Source organism: Perissodus microlepis, chromosome 5, assembly GCF_051167445.1.
Source record: "Perissodus microlepis isolate ML-2025 ecotype Zambia chromosome 5, ASM5116744v1, whole genome shotgun sequence".
Taxonomy (NCBI): domain Eukaryota; kingdom Metazoa; phylum Chordata; class Actinopteri; order Cichliformes; family Cichlidae; genus Perissodus; species Perissodus microlepis.
The window spans coordinates 16,814,511-16,831,327 of NC_140465.1; the positions used below are offsets into that span (position 1 = coordinate 16,814,511).

Consider the following 16,817-nt stretch of genomic DNA (forward strand, 5'->3'; position numbering starts at 1 on the left):
AGTCACTGTCCTGCACAGTTTTAATGCAGAGTTGTTAAGGTCAGCATTCTTTTGCTCGGCCTCACTTTTCCTCTGGGCTTAATGGGCGTCTCGTCAGAGCTCTGTTAGCTGAAGCTGTCTGGAAATCTCCCCCGTGTAGTGAAACGGGCCTTGGATTTAACGCTCTCCGTCTCCGCTGCATGAGATCGTTTTCCTGCAGCTCTGTTGACATTTTCAGGTCGTTGTTGTGGGTCCAGCTGCTGTAGCATTTGGTCAGGGTCACATCAAAGATGGTAGAGGGGAGAGCAGGAGTCCAGGTCAGCCTCGGCAAAGCAGCCTGTAATCAAGCATAAAGAGAAAAAACAAAAACAAAACAAAAACAGACGAACAGGAAAATGATGTTGTGTTGGCTGTGTTATTCGGAGCGGGGAGAAACACCGGGCCAGGCTCTGTGTCAGCCTTCTCTCCCCCTTTTTTGTTTTTTCTCACCATATAATCAACTCATAACCCACCAAGCTGACAGGACAACACAGGTACATGTTAAAATTGTTAAGATCATGTTTAAAAGCCCATAAAAGGAATTTTCTTTCATTCAGTAATCACTTGTATTAATCAATCAGCAGAAAACATGTCACAATTTGAATCTTTTAACCACTAAATTTGTCGTGTCATCACTGGTTGGTCAGACCAGTGTCTCTTTTTTTTTTTTTTGAAGTTAAGTTGTTGTCCTGCAACCCAGAGAGTTTATTTGTTAGTAGTGGATAAACTTTATCATTTAACAACAGGTGTATGTTAAATTTCGCTGCTTTAACCTTGCTGGAAAATCTTCACGTGTTCATGAATGTAAGCTGTTTCGTCATTGCGTGTGTGTACGTTTGTAGGTGGGTTAATTTAACTTTTTTCTCAAACGAGGCATTCCTCTAACACGTGCCTTCGTCATACCTTTCTCTGGTTGTGTGTGTGTTTTTATTTTGTTTCCCAAATTTTGATTTCCCACCTTAAATAACAGCATTCCATGTCTTCAGCCCGGAGTTAGAGCTTGCTTGTGAGATTCAGGGACACATGGTGCCAATAACAATTCAGCCAAAAACTTGCCTGAAAATTTCCAGTGATGGTAACCGATAACTGGAGGAGAAGATGTCCTTTAAGCTTATTTTCAGGGTGGGGACAAAGCTGGGGCCAAGCTGTAAACTTTTGGGCCAAAGCTTGGCCTGTCTGTCGTCCCAATTCTGTTTATGCTTTTGCCGCTGTACTCAGGTTTCCAGGTTGAGAGAAATCCACCTGTATTAACACACTAAAACATTCACTTAGTATTTCTTTTCTGAAAACATCCACTCGCTTCATCTGCGTAGATTTTACTCTCTCTCTCGGTGCATACTTCACACAGTCAGGCAGTTGCCTTCTATGGGCATGCAGAGTTCCTGTCACACACACAGCTGAAATTCGTGCTTGATCACACCCTATATTATGATCAAACCAACAGTAAATCAGATGTAACCGCTTATATTATTGAACTGAAACAAGAACCACTTAAAAAGTCTTATAAATCCTGCTTCACACCACAAAACTGAAACAAATCACAGCTGTATTTATCACTCAATCTCACTCTGCCGACTGAAGTGCCGGTCTAAATCATGCACGATTTGTCTCTTCTATATCAAAACCCAGCCAAACATCAAACATTCACCCTAGTCATTCAAAACCTTATTTGTAATATTATAATCAGCAAAATCAGCGTTTTAATTACAGGCATGTATCATTGTTTGCAAATCATAATTTTAAAACTCAATAACACGCTAAACAGGAAGCAAAAGTCCTCTGTGCGCTTCACAGCAGCCACCTCATTTGCATGTTCACACACCGTCTAAAAATAGCTCGCAGCGCGCTCTCGTCACACACAGCCTCGTCTCACACACAGCTCTATTATTTTATATTACAAAGACGTCTTATATTTACAATCACTCTCAGGCCTGACAGCTTTAGCGCCTACACAATTTTGACAAATTTAAGTTAACGGTCCAACCGAAAAAGTCCAACTTTTTTGTGATCAATTAACCAGTATCTGTCCAACAGTTTCTGGCCTCATCTCTAAAGTCCCTAACTCAATTAGTGTCCAACACCCAAGGTCCAACCTTTGCTGCCCAAAAAAGCGCAGATACCGCTCCAAACGGTAAGGAGACTCTAACTCCTAGCTTATTCCAGGATGCCCTGTACCCCACAGTTAAGCCAAACTGAACTAACCCTGTTCGCTGACAGGTCAAGGTCGCGCGTCCACGGCCAGGAGGGAGCGTAACCTCCGGGCTATGCGCTTCTTAGCAGTCCAACTGCCGTTCTTGAAAAATTTATAATACTTTGAAACAACAGTCAACACCCCAAAACAAGTGTATGACTGACGCAGGTCCAACCTGTCTGACCAATGGGGACTCTAACCCACAAAATGACCAATTCCCTATCCAACTAAATTCACTCAGCAGTCCAACTGCTTTAACTTCAATCAGTACTGTCACAGTTCTCATTAGATTTTTCATCAAAACAGACATCTACCAGTAACTTCAGTGAGTAGACTTTAATTTTATCATGTCCAATTTGGCACACTTTGGAAATAATTCAACAGGTAGTGCCTTACCTTTGTATAAGCCGGCTTATGCCCACTCACGTCAGACCACTGGCTTGTGCCTGTCCGTTCGACAACCTCGGACCGTCCAAACCTCCAACTTCCACCCCAATACCACAGGACGAGCCCCCAAACTGTTACGGATTCAAATATTGGGGATGGATACAAGAGGAAAAACCACAATAACAACACTGGTCCGGCCGGGTTGAGTCAAACGATGATTTTAATGATCACACGCGTGGGAGATGGACACCGTACGCAGACAGCATCAGATCTCAAAATGGTGGAGCATTGATCAAACTCTTATAGCCTCTAGTGGCCCCCACCTAATCATAAAAGCCTAAACATTCACATTCTTTCTCTCACACAGTGCCTAAGCTACAACCTTGGCTCCCTGTTTATCTGCTCCTGCTGAGATGGGGCAGAAAACTCCAGTATGTTCTGTTCTCCTCTAATCAGACAAATAAGGCGATGACTTTCTGCAAACAGTATTTCTCATAACTCAGCAGTATAATGCATCATAAAACAATATCATTCATTCACAATAAACCAGCAGTCTAATGTAATGCAACTCAGCTTAACAAATGCAATAGTTATCACCTTCTTCTAATTCAGGAGAATAATGCAAACTAAAACTACATAATAATTCACCATCTTTAATTAAGGGTCTAACATGGCATAAAATAATATTATAATCTGACACTCTTAAGGCTGATACTCAGTGGCAACTAGTAGTGATATATATGAGTGAGAGAAAGTGAGACATTTCACAATTTTGTCAGATAAATGCTTCAAATCCACAATCCATTGTTAGGTCCAAGCTGCATCTCCTCCAAAAAGCAGGCATTGGAAACAGTAAAGGGAATGCCTACTTACACTTGCCATTAGCCAGTCCTTTCATGAAAACACGTAACACAAAATTTACGATTCAGTCATTTTTTCCCCACTGTGCTATTTGAACATCATTTGTTCAAATAAGGATGGGTAGGGCTTAGCCAATTTCATACCAGCCACCTCTGCTGATACTTATTCTCTTCCCTAGGCTCCCTGTCTAGATGGTCATAAATAAAAAGCGCTTGTTCGGCTGGCGAAAGATGTCGTCCCCTTAACAAGTCTGAACCCTTATCCACCCACTCAACAATACTTACAGCAGTCTTACCCCTGAACAATGGGCATTTCCTTTTACGAGTAAAGTAAATCAGTCTCTCAGTTATTGGAACCGAAATAGAAGAGTACCCTGAGTAGAGAGATTGGTGAAAACAGAGCTGATCCCAAGCTGATCAGGTTCACGCTCTTGCCAAATTCACCGATTCTGTACTTGCAGTTGGGTAGCAAGTCCTTTAGCTGGACAAGCTCTTCCTCCATAAGAAAATAGAAGAGGAAATTAAAGTACCACCTTATAATTCAGATGTCCATCCTGGATCTGCTGTTGGAAAAGAAAAAGTACAAATGCAACTATCCTGTCAATAACACCAGAATGTGGCAGCGTGACTGAGGAAAAATGACGGAATAAGTACCAAATTCCAGGACTCAGGGAATAGGCAACAGCTGCTCCTTATAACCAACCACTGATTAGATATCTAGTGGAGGGGTGAATGTTCGTGCTGCGTTCATAGACACCATGTGGGAACAGAACATCTTCTACAAAATCTAACCCTTCAGCTACTCTCTTCAGGGGTATCCACAGGAGCTCATCTGCCTGCATTTCACCTTGCATGCTCTCCTGTCACACCAGCCCTCTACATGTCCTCTTTCACTACCTTCATCCTCATAATAGATGTTCTTTTTATCACCCAGTTGAAAAGGTCTCTTATGTTCTTTGATTTTGAGCATTTCAGAAACTTTTCCAGCCTTCTTGATGCATCTGTAGACACTTTAGAAACTTGATAGCATTAAATTCAATCTTGTCATTTTTTTTAATTTCAACATTTGATTAGTTGTTTTGTACTATTTTACATCCAAAAACAACTTGTCCTTCCATCTTGTTCTCAGGTTAGCCACAGTCTTCTCAGTCTCAATATTTTACTAGTCGCCAGGGTTGGCCCACTGATCACTTTAACAGTTATAGTATCGGATGGAAATTTGTTGATACAGTTGGCCTAACATACAAGTAGCCATACTAGTAAGGATTGTAACACTGAATGTATGAGATAATAAAAATACAAATGTCTAACATCTAACACTTGGCAGTTTTAATACACAATACAAACAACTGAAAAAAGGCAGCAGAATTGTATTTACAAGATATCCGAGATAACAGATGCAGACTTTTTAATACGAAAACACTATTGTGTCTGAAAAAAAAGAGTGTGTATGTGATTTACATCTCAAATGAGATTATTTTTCATAACAGAATGCAGAGTCAGGATTTTTAAAACTCATTTACTCAGGCAACTCCGTCGCCAATTAATCTGTGCTATTTTACAATAAATCAAAAACATAATGACACAATAATTATGTACATGTTGACTTGCAAGTACCCACAAGCATTCACAAAATTTACAAATTCAGCCCTTTAAGTGCATGTTTGCATTAACGTGGTGCACTGAATCTGATTGACACTGTAGATTTATTTGATTTCCTTTGCCAAGTTGAGATATATTAAATCCAGTTACTGTCAAAAACAAAAAGTATTCAAAATATTTCTGTTCTCTTCTGAATTCACAGGACATTTTTGAAAAAACAAAACAAAACTATATATCAACTGCCAGTGTGTGCAGACACTGAATCTGTTTACTTGTTTGTTTTTACCAAATGGATCAAATCAGAAAGCTTTGAGGATCAGTGGAAACTGGAATTTGAGGATTTTTTCTTTTGTTTTCAACATTTTTTCTTTTACTTTTCAGTAAAAAAAAAAAGAAAGAAAGAAAGAAAGAAGAAAAAAACAAACAAAACAACCTGTGCAGACACTCATACAATCTGCTGAAGTAAACAGAATTCCCTTGTTGACTCACACTACGGACGTCTCTATCAATGGCAACACAGAAGACAAACACAAGTAATAATTTAATTGAGGATAAACAGTGTGCTGCCGACGACGTCGGAACTAATCGTGAATATTTAGTAAAACTGAAAACAAAAACTGAATCCCGTCAAAAAGGGGAAAATGCATAACTTCAACTGCACAAGTACAGCTGACACATTGTGCAACATATAAACGTTGCCCCATTAAAGACACTTGCATTATTGCCTATTCAAGCCACATGAACACATTTTCTGAATGTGTAAACAGCACAGGTTTTAACAGCAATGACCAAATCAAGTGGGCTTTCTCAAAATTATGACTAAACCTTAAGAGTCCTCCTCCCTGCTGCTCTCCATAGGAGTGCAACATCACAAAGGGTCACTCTGAATGAGCTCATATATCCACGTCATCTGAATCAGAGGAGCTGGATGACTTTGACTCCTCCTGGGAATCTCCCCAAACAAATCTATAGTTGTTCTCCAACTCCTGCTGCCTTTTCTCCTCTTTATAAACCTCTTCAGTGCCTCCAGTCTGGTGGTGGTGGTGGTGGTGGTGGTGGTGGGGGGGGGGAGTAAAAACAGGAATGGGTTAAAAACTAAAACCACAAATCTAATCCACTTTGCTGCTAGAAGATTCATCAAATCTTGTGCTAACACTCAGCTGCCAATCAAAATTCAGCAAAGTGATGCCTACAGAGCAGGATGAAAAATATAAAAGTCCTCTACTGTCTAATTTACCATGAAGATAATAAGAATAAGACCAAAAAAATGAAATTGCACATTTGAGAGTGTAGGATCTTCTGTTACATAAAGATGACACAGAAATCTGTACCATAAAGTTCAAACATGTAACCACAGTGCTCATGGAAGCTTGTAAGAGCACCTTTCCTGAGCCCTCAGTCACACAGGTCTAGAGACCAGTTGGCAACTATGTGGCAATAACCGGTCGCAAAGGAAACTGTACCTACCAACTTCCCTTACCAGCTGGCAGGTAGTTGCAGGCTGTCACTGGGTGAAATCGTCTGCAAAGAGGGTGCACATTGTGTTTGCCTTAGTTAACATTCCAGGTAAAAGTTGTAAAAGTTACTGCTACAAACAACAGCCGCAACTTTTGTTTTGATGGCAAACGCTCTACTTTTCCAGTTTGCATTGCACATTTCACTGCTGCTTAGCGGAGTAGTTGGTGAGTGTTTGTTAAAAAGTTGGTGTCTTCTATGCAAACAACAGGTAACTGCAGCAACCTGTTGATTCCCAAAACAATTTTAAGGATATTTTTTCAGTGCAGCACTTTATCCCTCTTTGCAATCAATTTCATGCTCATAACTGCCAGCATCTTCCAACAACAGCATTCACCAGCTGATTATGAAATAGACGTGTTTCCCTAGCGACACAGGGTGTCACTGACCACTCTCTAGGTATGCATCAATGGCTTTTAACAGTGACAACCAGCAGTTGCCAACAGGTATACAGGCCTGTGTCACTGAAACCTAACCTAGTATGAGAATCAGTTTCTGTGGAAAGATGAAAATAAAGTAAAATAAAGTTGGTATGTTAGGAAGAAAAATAAACGAATTGACTAACTAGCCAGCAGCTCTTAATAGTGATGGAAATAGTTGCTTTTGGGTAGTGTGGCAGGAAATTGCACACACTATATTGCAAAGACAGAGGGGGGACTGGAAGTCACTTAACATAAACAAATCTGTATTTAGAGTACAGCCAGTAAAAGAAGCAGAAGTGAAAGCTGGCTCCACTTCAACATACACCAGGAAAAAGAGACGATGTGGCAGTCATGAGGGTCTGCTGTGAAAGTGGCATTGACCTTTTCACCTGGTGACAAGGACATTTTGTTCCTTTCTTTAATACTGCGTCCACAAATTCTGTTGAATTGTGCTTACTGACATCTCAACTGATGCCCCCAGCCTGAATAAACTTTAAATGTGTCATAACTATAATCCAATGAGCTTTTGGTTTCTGTAATTAATTTCTGTGAAAGCAGACAAACACACAAGAACAATAGCACACTCTGTTCTTTCTTGATGACAGGAAAACACTCGGCAAACTGTACAGCGCTTCCGTCAGATACAGTCCAAGCCTGCAAGCAACAGCTAGAAGCATTCAAAGGAACCCAATAGAAGTACTACTTCAGTTACCAGGAGATTAATGAGTAGCTCCCTGAAGGACTTTGTATCTTCCTCAGTCAGCCACTGATCACCTGCCTCTTCTGCGTTTTTTCGTGTCAAGATCTTCACTTCGATTTTTCCTAACAACAAAGAAAAACAGACGGAAGGAAAAAAAGGGTTCAGCAGTTACGCCTAACACATCCAAATGGCGTAAGAAAACTGCTGAACGAGTCAACAATGACAACGGGATGAATGACATGAATGAAACAAACATGAGTGGAAAAACACAGCACACACCTGGCTGAGATATGTTCTTTGATTAAGGTGAGCTTTAAGCTTGCTTTTATTTTTTTCCTTACATGAAAACATATTTTTCAAAATCTTCTCTTTTTAACTCATTAGACAGGTTTTTATTTTACATAGGATAAGAAGAGAAATACAGTGCTGTACACTGAAGATAACAGATGGAAGAGAGAAAAGGCCGTGAGTGTTTCGGGCACTCTCCCTTCATACCTTCGGCCTTCAGTCCTGCCTTCTCTAGCTGTTCTTTAACCACGTCCTTTATGTGCTGCCACTGCGGGTCTCCTTCGCCCACCTCCTGAACTTTCACCTCCCCATCAGGGTTGATACCCGTCTTATACTTAGTTATTTTGATCTTAACATGGTCGTCAGCTGCTTGGTCTAGGGTGACGAGACAAAAGAGGGACAAACAAGACAGTTCACCTCAAAACCCACCAGTAGGGCCACGAGATGAAGGAGGCAAGAGCCTCCCATAGCATTGTTATGAACATAGATTAAAATACTGTGTCTGATTTCAGAAATTTTAATTTAGATTTAGATTAATGCAATCAAAAGTCACCCACAGTGACATTAATGGCTGGAGAAGAAAGACTGCAACTGACCGAAAGTGATCTGATAACATAAATTCTTTGAATTCTTCAAATTCCATGTGTGGATCTTTCCTGAGATGGAGGATGTCGTAACACACATCTACTGCACAGACCGATGAATTATGAAAATGATTATACACAGAGGGTGTGGACATCCACATGACTACAAAAGGGTCAAGCCCCCTGGTTACCTGGGTGCTTCGGAGCCAGGCTGGGGCTCCCCCTGTCTGGGTCGCTGGCTCTTTGGCCTCCGGACGTTTTCTGCTCTGGGTCCTGAACGTCTTTCTCCTCCAAATGATCGAGTAGCTTATCCAGCGTCGTCTCCAGTGTCTGTGTTGCCTGAGTGCGGTCAAACTCCCCTTTCAGACCCTCTGTCTCGAGTTCCTGTTGAGCCTACAACACAGATAGAGCCAAGCAACGCCTTAAGTTAGTATTTAGTTTGGTCTTTTCCTTGTTACGTATCTGTCTAATCAAATTTTAGGTATCAACTTATATATATATATATATATATATATATATATATATATATATATATATATATATATATATATATATATATATATATATATATATATATATATATATATATATATAGTCTTAAACCTCGTTTATGATGTTGTCAAACTCCTTCTGCATTTCCTCCTTTATCTCTTCAATTTTATCCGAAGGCACAGAGAGGTCAGCCATCTCATCCTCAAACTCCTGTAGCACGGGGTCTTCTTCATCTTTCTCCTCCTCGTCAAGTTTCTCCGTTACTCTGTTGTGCCGTGCTTTCTCTTCTCTACTTTTGGCTTGATCTTGTGCTTTCTAAAAATAAAAACAAAACAAAAGGATTGGAAAGCCTATGCACTGCCAAGAGAAAAAAGGCATAAAAATCACTAACAACAGCAAATACTGACCTTCCTGTTACTCTCCTTAAGGTGCTGGACAAATTTCATCAGGTCTGCTGGGTCAGTGATGATTTTAAAGTTGAATTTTTCTACTAAAAAAGAAGAATATCAGAGAAGAAAAAGCTCCAGCTTGTATTTTCTTTGTTTTCTTTCTTTTTTTTAAATAAGCTGTGCACTAAAACAGCACTATCTTTCTCAGTACCTTCATCACCATCATCTATGATTTCATTGTCTGCATGTGAGTTATGGCCACCATCTGCAGCCTGTCAGAAAGAGGAAAAATCAGGTTAGAGGGAGGAAATGGTGACAGAAAGCATCCGACTGCCCCCTCTAGTGGTTAAAAAAAGCCAGATCGCACCGTCAAAAATACCTGGAAATTCAGTATTATACGATATACACAGTACTACATTATAAAAACATTTAATAATAATCAAAAGTGTAAGTAACAGTAGAATGATAATCAGGTGTCAAAAATGTACCAAAATGAACATGTCACTGGACCTTGCAGAGCCAATTACAAATGTATTTTTATGGCTACATTTCAATTTGAGTTACTCACTGTTGTGTGTTTCTACCAAGAAGACAGACTGTTGCATCCAGAATTGAATTCAAAATCCTGCTCCTCACATACAAGGTCTTAAATAATCAGGCCCCTCTTCTGTGGAACCAGCTTCCAGTTTGGATTTGGGAGACAGACACTATCTCTACTTTCAAGATTAGGCTTAAAACTTTCCTTTTTGCTAAAGCATATAGTTAGGGCTGGACCAGCTGACCCTGAATCCTCCCTTATGCTGCAATAGACGTAGGCTGCCGGGGGATTCCCATGATGCATTAAATTTTTCCTTTCCAGTCACCTTTCTCACTCACTATGTGTTAATAGACATCTCTGTATTGAATCATACTTTTTATTAATCTCTGTCTCTCTTCCGCAGCATGTCTTTTATCCTGTTTTCCTTCTCCCACCCCAACCGGTCGCAGCAGATGGCCGCCCCTCTCTGAGCCTGGTTCTGACGGAGGTTTCTTCCTGTTAAAAGGGAGTTTTTCCTTCCCACTGTCGTCAAAGTGCTTGCTCATAGGGGGTCATATGATTGTTGGGCTTTTCTCTGTATCTACTGTACAATATAAAGCGCCTTGAGGCGACTTTTGTTGTGATTTGGTGCTATATAAATAAAATTGAATTGAATTGAATTGCACCTGCTATACCTGATTCTCCTGTTGGAAAGTAGATGTTCTTGAACTTGCTGGCTTTGTCACTCCCTCCCAGAAGTCAGAGTCTTCTGCCTCATCTGACTCATCTGACTCTCCATCTTTAGACACATCAGCAGGACCTGTTTCAAAACCAGAAATAGACACTCGTGTCAGAATCAGAATTAATACACACATGCCCATTATGGATGGATCGGCACTTTATTATTAGGTGCACTGACAAGTTACTACTGCAGGGTCGTTTGCCTCATAAGCATCAAAAAAACGTACCTTTTCTGCGACTGCTAGGCGATGTCTCCTCTGCTGTTACCTTTACTGCACCATCTCCTCCTTCATTACCAGCTAACATCTCATCAAGACTCCTCAATTCCTCCGAGATCTGCTCCACTTTACGCTTTGTGTCCGCTGGGAACGGAAACAGGATGATTGACAGAGGAATCAACCAAAAGACAAAGGAGAGAGCAAGCTTTAAGTTTGAAAGCCAAGTTAGCTTCTTAGCTGGTATTTTTATTAAAAAGACCACAATCTGTTTTAAAATAAGAAAAAAAAAATCAAGTGGCCTCCAAGATGCATTGCTTTGCCCTTCAATGTTTTTTTATTCACTCACACACTTGTGCCTTGACGTAATCCATGTACTGTTGGGCACTTAGTGCTGGCTGGCACACAATGCCCTGAGGCTTGGCAGTGGATGGTGGCCGCAGGAATGGGTGCTGGCAGGTGCGACTGGTGTGAATCGTCAGCACATATCGACATGACTGAGGTTCATCTACTCGCGCAATGTAGTCACCTGAGCCTTCTTCACATACAAACTGGAAACAAAACAGAGCAAAAGTATGCAAACTACTTTGAGCTGAATTAAATGCCCAACTGTTTGGGCGCCGCTGGGCTGCAACATATTTGGTTCTTTTTTCTTTTCTTTTTTTAGGTGAAAATGATTAAATACAGTAAATAAACAGGGAATTCATCAACTGTTACAAATGCCAAAACACAGACAGATCAGTATAACCAACATTGGCCAATCTCTGCTTTATTCATGTCTTAACAAGTGCTTACGACTGCCAATACCTTGGTGACTGAGAATTTACAGAGAACCTTTTTCCTGTTTGTGAAATGTTTCCTGTGTGACTAACACACACAACTGACAACTCAAATACTTTGACTCTACTCTCTTAAGGTTTCCTTCTGATCACTCTTCCACAGACCCCGATCATTTTCAGATCTTTAGTGAGTTCCTAAGAGGATTCCAGAGTTATTGAGTTTCACTACAACATCTGTGTAATCAGAGAATCATCATCTTCTGATAAACTTAATCTCCTGTAGAAGGGCTAAAGAGTCGACTAAAGCCGTATCTCTAAACAAACAGCTGTATATGAATATCTGGGGACCGGAAAGCTTTCTGGATTTTATTTCTTCTTCTCTTTTAGTTCTTGTTCTAATAATCAGTCTCATCTGAGTGTGGAGTTAAGTCCCCATGTGAGCAAAGCACTTGCCTAAATTAATCTCAAAACCATTCGTTTTCAGATGGCAATTTGTCTTTTAATTAGTTTGGGGATTTAGGGTTGTTTAGCACTAAAAAACTGGCTGCTCCATGAGATTAAGACAGCTGACTAGGTGACGGGTTCCTTCATTTAAGAAGGTCAAACAGGTTTACTTTTTGGACCCTATAAAGTATCAGGATGAGCAAAATATTTCACATGCCAAACTTTGTGTTTGGCATGTGAAGTATTTTTAGCTCTTTTAAGTACACAAAAAAAACATGCTGTCGAAATCTGAACTAATGTCTAAATCACAGTTTTAATTTTTCCAGAAAAACTAGCCAGCGTCTCCCACCTGACCTCCCTCAAAACTATTCAGAAATATTTCGACACAGAAGGAATCGCAAAGATGACTCTGGCATTAAAGTGGAGGTAAAAATGGAGACAGTTAAGATGCTATAACTTGTTTTGACTAGACTACACTACAACAAAGAACAATAATAATTTCTTTAAAAATTAAAACTCAGCTAAGTCTTTTAAGCAAAGCAAACATAAAACATATTCATGTTCAAAATGTCTGCTGCTTGGGATATATTTAAAAGTGAAAGGCTTGTAAATCTGCACAGGCATGCCCACACTTTTGCAAATGAGTGTTTGGATTAGCAAGGAGAAAGTCAAAAATCAAAAAGAAAAAAAAAAGTGAAACACGCAAATCATCTCAAGCAGGATGTGTTCCAAATGTAAATATCTCACCCGGACTTCAGTCTCTCTGGGATTTCCATTTAGGTCACACTTAGAGCCATTTACATAGGTCTGGCTGTGGTACCGCTTTAGCCTGTGCTGTTTGGAGGCCTGAGAGAAAAAACACAATGGATGCACCCACGATTGTTTGGTTCATATTGTACAGTCATGCAAATCAGCTACAACATAGAGGCAACTTTACCTTTGCTGTTTCATTGCTCCAATCAAATTCTGACTCATAATAACCCAGGAAGAGAATGTCCCCTTTGATCTCTGTGTCTAAGGACAAAAGAACAAAATTTGTCAAAAACAATAACTGAAAGCCTCTTGTAGGTTAAAAAAACAAAACAAAACAGAGAAGTGGCCTCTCACCTTCAAGATGGTATTGTCTGATATGCTGGCCATGGCAGAACTCGTACGTCCACCAGTCCTTCGTCTGCAGGACAGGTATTTCTGTTAGACTTTGACACAGTGCCTAAGCCTGAAACGGTCCCACGCACATATTTGTAAATGAGGCCTATTTTTCAGGAAGTCTTGTGGTTTAATCAGATGTAACTTTGAAAATCTAAGTCAGACTCCCATGTTGTTTTTAGAGAATATGCTCTTTTCTCTGGGGGAGATCGTGGCTCAAGAGTTGGGCGTTCGTCTTGTAATCGGATGGTTGCTGGTTCGAGCCCCGGCTCCGACAGTCTCGGTCGTTGTGTCCTTGGGCAAGACACTTCACCCGTTGCCTACTGGTGGTGGTCAGAGGGCCCGGTGGTGCCAGTGTCCGGCAGCCTCGCCTCTGTCAGTGCGCCCCAGGGCGGCTGTGGCTACACTGTAGCTTGCCATCACCAGTGTGTGAATGGGTGGATGATTGTGTATAGTGTAAAGCGCTTTGGGGTCCTTAGGACCAAGTAAAGCGCTTTACAAATACAGACCATTTACCATTCTTCTGGCAGCCCTTCCAAACAAGTCATACTTGTTCAGTCTTTTTCTAACTGCACTGTTGTGAACTTTAACAGTCTAACTGCGGCCTGTGGAGTTTGAGCTAGTCTCTTGGGTATTTTTCCAGTTTCTCTGAGGACTGTACAGGCTGACCTTGGGTTTTACTGGGACATCAACTCCTGGGAACATTGGCGGCTGTCTCAAATGTTGGGAAAAATTCTTACTGTAGAATGATGGAGTTCATTTTGAAGGCAATAGCTTTATAACTCATCAAGACTGATGGGCAGAAACAACTGATTCTTTGAGATCTTTGGTATTGTTTTTCCTCGTTGGTACTGTGCTAACACACCTGAATGCTCAAGAGCACATGATCAATTAATCAAGCACATTTGATTAACAGCACCAGGCTGTGACTTAACCTCTTTATGCCTATGGAAGCGGAAAGTGTGACAAACTTTCTTTGTCTCATGACTATACAAAAAACACATTGTAAGGAGATACATGGATAAGATGCACTGTGAGCAAGAAGATAGTGATAAAGTACTTGTGGGCTTTTGGGTAAACCTTAAATTAACACATAAGCTGAACAATTGAAAACACAGGTACATTAACAGATGTGTGTCTCTTAGGCTACGTTCACACTGCCGGTCTTAATGCTCAATTCCGATTTTTTGATCAAATCCAATTTTTTTGTCTGCTTGTTCACACTACAAATAAAATGCGACAGCAAACGCGCTCTAGTGTGAATGCTCAAAGCGGCCCGCATGCGCAAAAGAAGACGTCACACACAACGCGCTCTGTTTATACCCAGAGCAAACTATTGTTTGACTGATGGCCCTTAATATAAAGACTTCGGACTTTACGTTTCCCAATTTTTGCTTTAAGTTATTTTGTTATTTACATAATAATGTAGATAACCTAATAATGATCCTTATTGCTGTTTTAGAGAGGAGCGGTGCATCAAAGGATAGTTGCAGATTTCTGTCAGAGTCTGCAGATTATACAGTACAAATAAAATGTTCACGATTCTCCAACGTTGTCTTCCCAACAGTTTCACTGACATCTACACTGGATGGCCAGGAAGCGTTCGCGATGTCTTCTCGGGCGCTGATAATTGGCGTCTGTCTTGTGTCAGTGATGTAAAAGACGGATTTAATGCGACATGACCGTTCAAACAGCAGTCGCTTTCTAAAACATCGGATATGTATCGGATTCAGTACCACATACGAAAGTGACCCAGATCGGATTTGAAAATATCGGATTTGTGCCGTTCACACTGTCATACCATGATCGGATATGGGTCGCATAGGGTCAAAAAAAATTGGATTTGATGCGCTTTCGCCTGCAGTGTGAACGCAGCCATAGATATACTGCTTTTGTACCCAGTCACTGATGCAGACAAGCAACCTTTAATCCAATGAATACTGAATCAAGAGCCTCTCAGTGTTGTTTTTGGCAAGCTTTATTCAAAATAGTTTACTTAAGCTGGCAAATATACACACGCTTTCGGTGTGTTTTGCTCTTGTGTTCTTATTGTTGTATTATTATTGTAGTCACACCACTGCATAAACAGCTTAAGCATTTCACAGTTGGATTACACAGATAAGTAGTTAAGGACCAACCTTGAGTAGACATGGGGCATTGTGCATGGGCTTGAGCAGGTCTGGGATATCTGGCCCAGTGTAACCTTCCGAGTCAGGCTCAGTGGCGGGATCCTGATGAAAACGCACAGCCTGGGCTGGAAGTCGACACTCATAGAGCTGTTTGTACTTACTGGACACCATCATAACCTCCTCTGTCTTAGTCTACAAACGTAAGACAGGCATGGAAAAGGGGGTGAATTTAATGTTGACACACATGTTCACACATTACCAACGCATCACGTGAATGCAAACAGTTAAAAACATGGTTTGCGGCTTTACTTTTAGCTAGTTATAGACCTGTCGCAAAGAACATAACAGCTGTCACAGCATGCTGTTACGTACGTCACCTGAGAATTACTCGTCTTCATGTAACTCTATAAGATTTATTTTAATATGTTTTGTGTTTTTATGACATCAGGTCTCACGTTTTGTGAATTATTTGACACTATTAATAGTAAATAAATAACGCTAGCTCATATTTAAGCTAACAAGCTATATCCGTTAGCATTTCCTGACTCACCTGCCCCAGGATGACAGGATCGGGAAGAATCTGAATCCCATATTTCATGTCATTAAGCTCCTCCAAATTCAAGAAGCCCGGGACACAGAGGGGACATGTCAACAAGAAAACGTACAGTCTCTTTAACAACCAAACCAAGGAAGCAGCCATCATTGACTCTCGCCTCTTACCCCTGTCTGACAGCAACAACACACAGAATGCCTGACATGGTAGCAGCGGATTGGTCGAGGTGAAAAGCCCTGCTTTGTCGTTGGCCAATTTCAAAGTCAATCAAAGTTTTTCCCTAGTTCTGAGGTGCGTTTGGTTTTCATGCCAGCGGAGAGTCAATGAACGGCGTGTTTGTGCTATATTTAGCACGCTAATGAATAACAGCGATAACGACCCACATCTCCGCTGTCACCTCCTGTCTTGCGATGAAATAGGCTCACACTTAAGCACGAAGACAAGGCGGGCTGTCTCATGGTAAAATTACAATCACGAGTTTGGTGGGGGTGTCTTCGTTTGTTTCATTTTGTTTTCAGTCCCAAGTAACTGATTTTAAAGGTTTACAATAACAATTAGGTAAAATAATGACAAAACAATAAAACGATTCATATGATACCCAAAAAGTACACACCGAGCTGAGCGAAAAGTGCAGTCAAACTACTGGGTTTAAATATCTGGTGAGGAAAAAATCAAGACAGTTCCTTGAAGAAAAAAAGCATTCCTTAACAGAATACCAGAGAGGAGGGGAAGTACAGAGGGTGGGATACTATAGAAGCTGAACAAGCAGTACACATATTTATCGACTGTGTGCACAGACGCCCACACACACACCAATCTAAACATGTATGTAGACATAAATCTTA

At 40.7% G+C, this 16,817-nt stretch overlaps 1 protein-coding gene across 3 annotated transcripts; it reads right to left on the reverse strand.

Moving 5' to 3' along the window:
• Window positions 1-490: 490 nt before the first annotated feature.
• os9 (OS9 endoplasmic reticulum lectin) lies at window positions 491-16,746 on the reverse strand. 3 transcript variants are annotated; one of them, XM_084928323.1, is made up of 15 exons: window positions 15,970-16,746; window positions 15,429-15,611; window positions 13,252-13,315; window positions 13,082-13,158; window positions 12,892-12,990; window positions 11,271-11,472; window positions 10,934-11,068; window positions 10,661-10,785; window positions 9,660-9,720; window positions 9,467-9,546; window positions 9,171-9,374; window positions 8,759-8,960; window positions 8,191-8,358; window positions 7,708-7,817; window positions 491-6,089 (listed from the first exon to the last, which is right to left on the reverse strand). In XM_084928323.1, exons 1-15 carry the CDS (start codon window positions 16,120-16,122, stop codon window positions 5,952-5,954), a joined length of 2,001 nt encoding a protein of 666 aa, XP_084784449.1. In that variant the 5' UTR covers window positions 16,123-16,746; the 3' UTR covers window positions 491-5,951. The 3 variants fall into 3 exon arrangements, with proteins under 3 accessions (XP_084784449.1, XP_084784448.1, XP_084784450.1); XM_084928322.1 differs by having other exon boundaries at window positions 9,467-9,549; XM_084928324.1 differs by lacking the exon at window positions 8,191-8,358 and having other exon boundaries at window positions 9,467-9,549.
• Between the last annotated feature and the right edge of the window lie 71 nt (window positions 16,747-16,817).